At 40.1% G+C, this 1,325-nt stretch overlaps 1 protein-coding gene across 1 annotated transcript in view; it reads right to left on the bottom strand.

Moving 5' to 3' along the window:
* Zgrf1 (zinc finger GRF-type containing 1) overlaps positions 1 to 1,325 on the bottom strand; it is a 66,629-nt gene that overhangs the window by 32,797 nt on the left and 32,507 nt on the right. Inside the window, exon 13 of the mRNA XM_021158878.2 lies at positions 339 to 535. Coding sequence (XP_021014537.1) covers positions 339 to 535 — 197 coding nt within the window. The remainder of the gene's footprint in view (positions 1 to 338; positions 536 to 1,325) is intronic.

Genomic DNA, 1,325 nt, shown 5'->3' with positions numbered 1-1,325 from the left:
GAGGGAGGGAGGGAGGGAGGGAGGGAGGGAAGGAAAAAGAAAAAGCGAGGAAGAAAACAAAGCACACTGTCTTTGCCAGTTGTTGGTCCATTGTTAATATCACTTGATGCTTAGAGAGGATCAGAGAAACTTCAAAGCTTTACTTCCATTTAAAATTATAGGACTGGAAGTTGCCTTCTTCATGCTTTCTCCATCTCAATTTCTTTTAAAACCATTGATGGGTTTGAAATGTATATTATTAGTACAATGACTGTGCATGTGCAAGACTCTGGGACTGACCCCAGGGTCGCTACTTTCTGATATAATTATAGGGAATGGTACGATACCATAAAACATACCTCAACAAAAGCTGGCATTCTTCATAGACTGGTACCTTTTGACTTCTTAAATATGAGCCAATACTCTTAATATCATTAAAAATCATGTTGGATTGAGACTTATTCTGTGGTAATTGTCCTGGAGTCACTTCCTCAAGCCATTTGAAAAATTTACATTGATTATCTTTTGACTTATCACATGTATAAAAGAGACGGCCCTAAGCAGGAAGAAGATATAAAGAATTTAAGGGTTCAGTAGTAAGTGCTTGCCTACTATGCATATTAAAACTTAGTGAAAACAACCCTATTTTTATTTGTGTACCATTTTCTGCACTATACTTGCAAAGCAATTTATAAAGTCTGCCTGTTATTAATGTATTCCAAGAAATAAACTTTCTAATTAATTTAAACATGTATTAAAATTATAAAGTATTACTTTCCTATTGATTTTTTTCTTCATCAAGAGTATATTATTCTGAGAACAAACTTATTCAAGAAGCCAGGGAGCTTAAGAGTACTCATTGCTCCGCAGAAGACCCAGATTTAGTTTTCAGCAAGCACCTGACAGCTCATCATCACCTGTAATTCCAGACTTAGAGGATCCAGCACTCTCTCCTGGCCTCTATGGGCTCTAGGTATGTATAAGGTGAATACATATATATGCAGACATCCACACATACACATTCAATAAAAATAAAGAAATAAATATTATTGTAAAATGTATTTAAGGGGCTAAAAAGATGGCACAGTGCTTAAGAGAACCTAGGTTCAATCCCCAGCACCCACGGCAGCTCACAGGGGTGTGTAACTTCAGTTCCAGCACCCACGGCAGCTCACAGGGGTCTGTAACGTCAGTTCCAGCACCCACGGCAGCTCACAGGGGTCTGTAACGTCAATCCCCAGCACCCACGGCAGCTCACAGGGGTGTGTAACTTCAGTTCCAGCACCCACGGCAGCTCACAGGGGTCTGTAACTTCAGTCCCAGCACCCACGGCAGCTCACAGGGGT

This window comes from Mus caroli, chromosome 3, assembly GCF_900094665.2.
Source record: "Mus caroli chromosome 3, CAROLI_EIJ_v1.1, whole genome shotgun sequence".
Taxonomy (NCBI): Eukaryota; Metazoa; Chordata; class Mammalia; order Rodentia; family Muridae; genus Mus; species Mus caroli.
The sequence above is the reverse complement of the archived record's forward strand: the minus strand, read 5'-3'. Positions and strand labels throughout refer to the sequence as shown.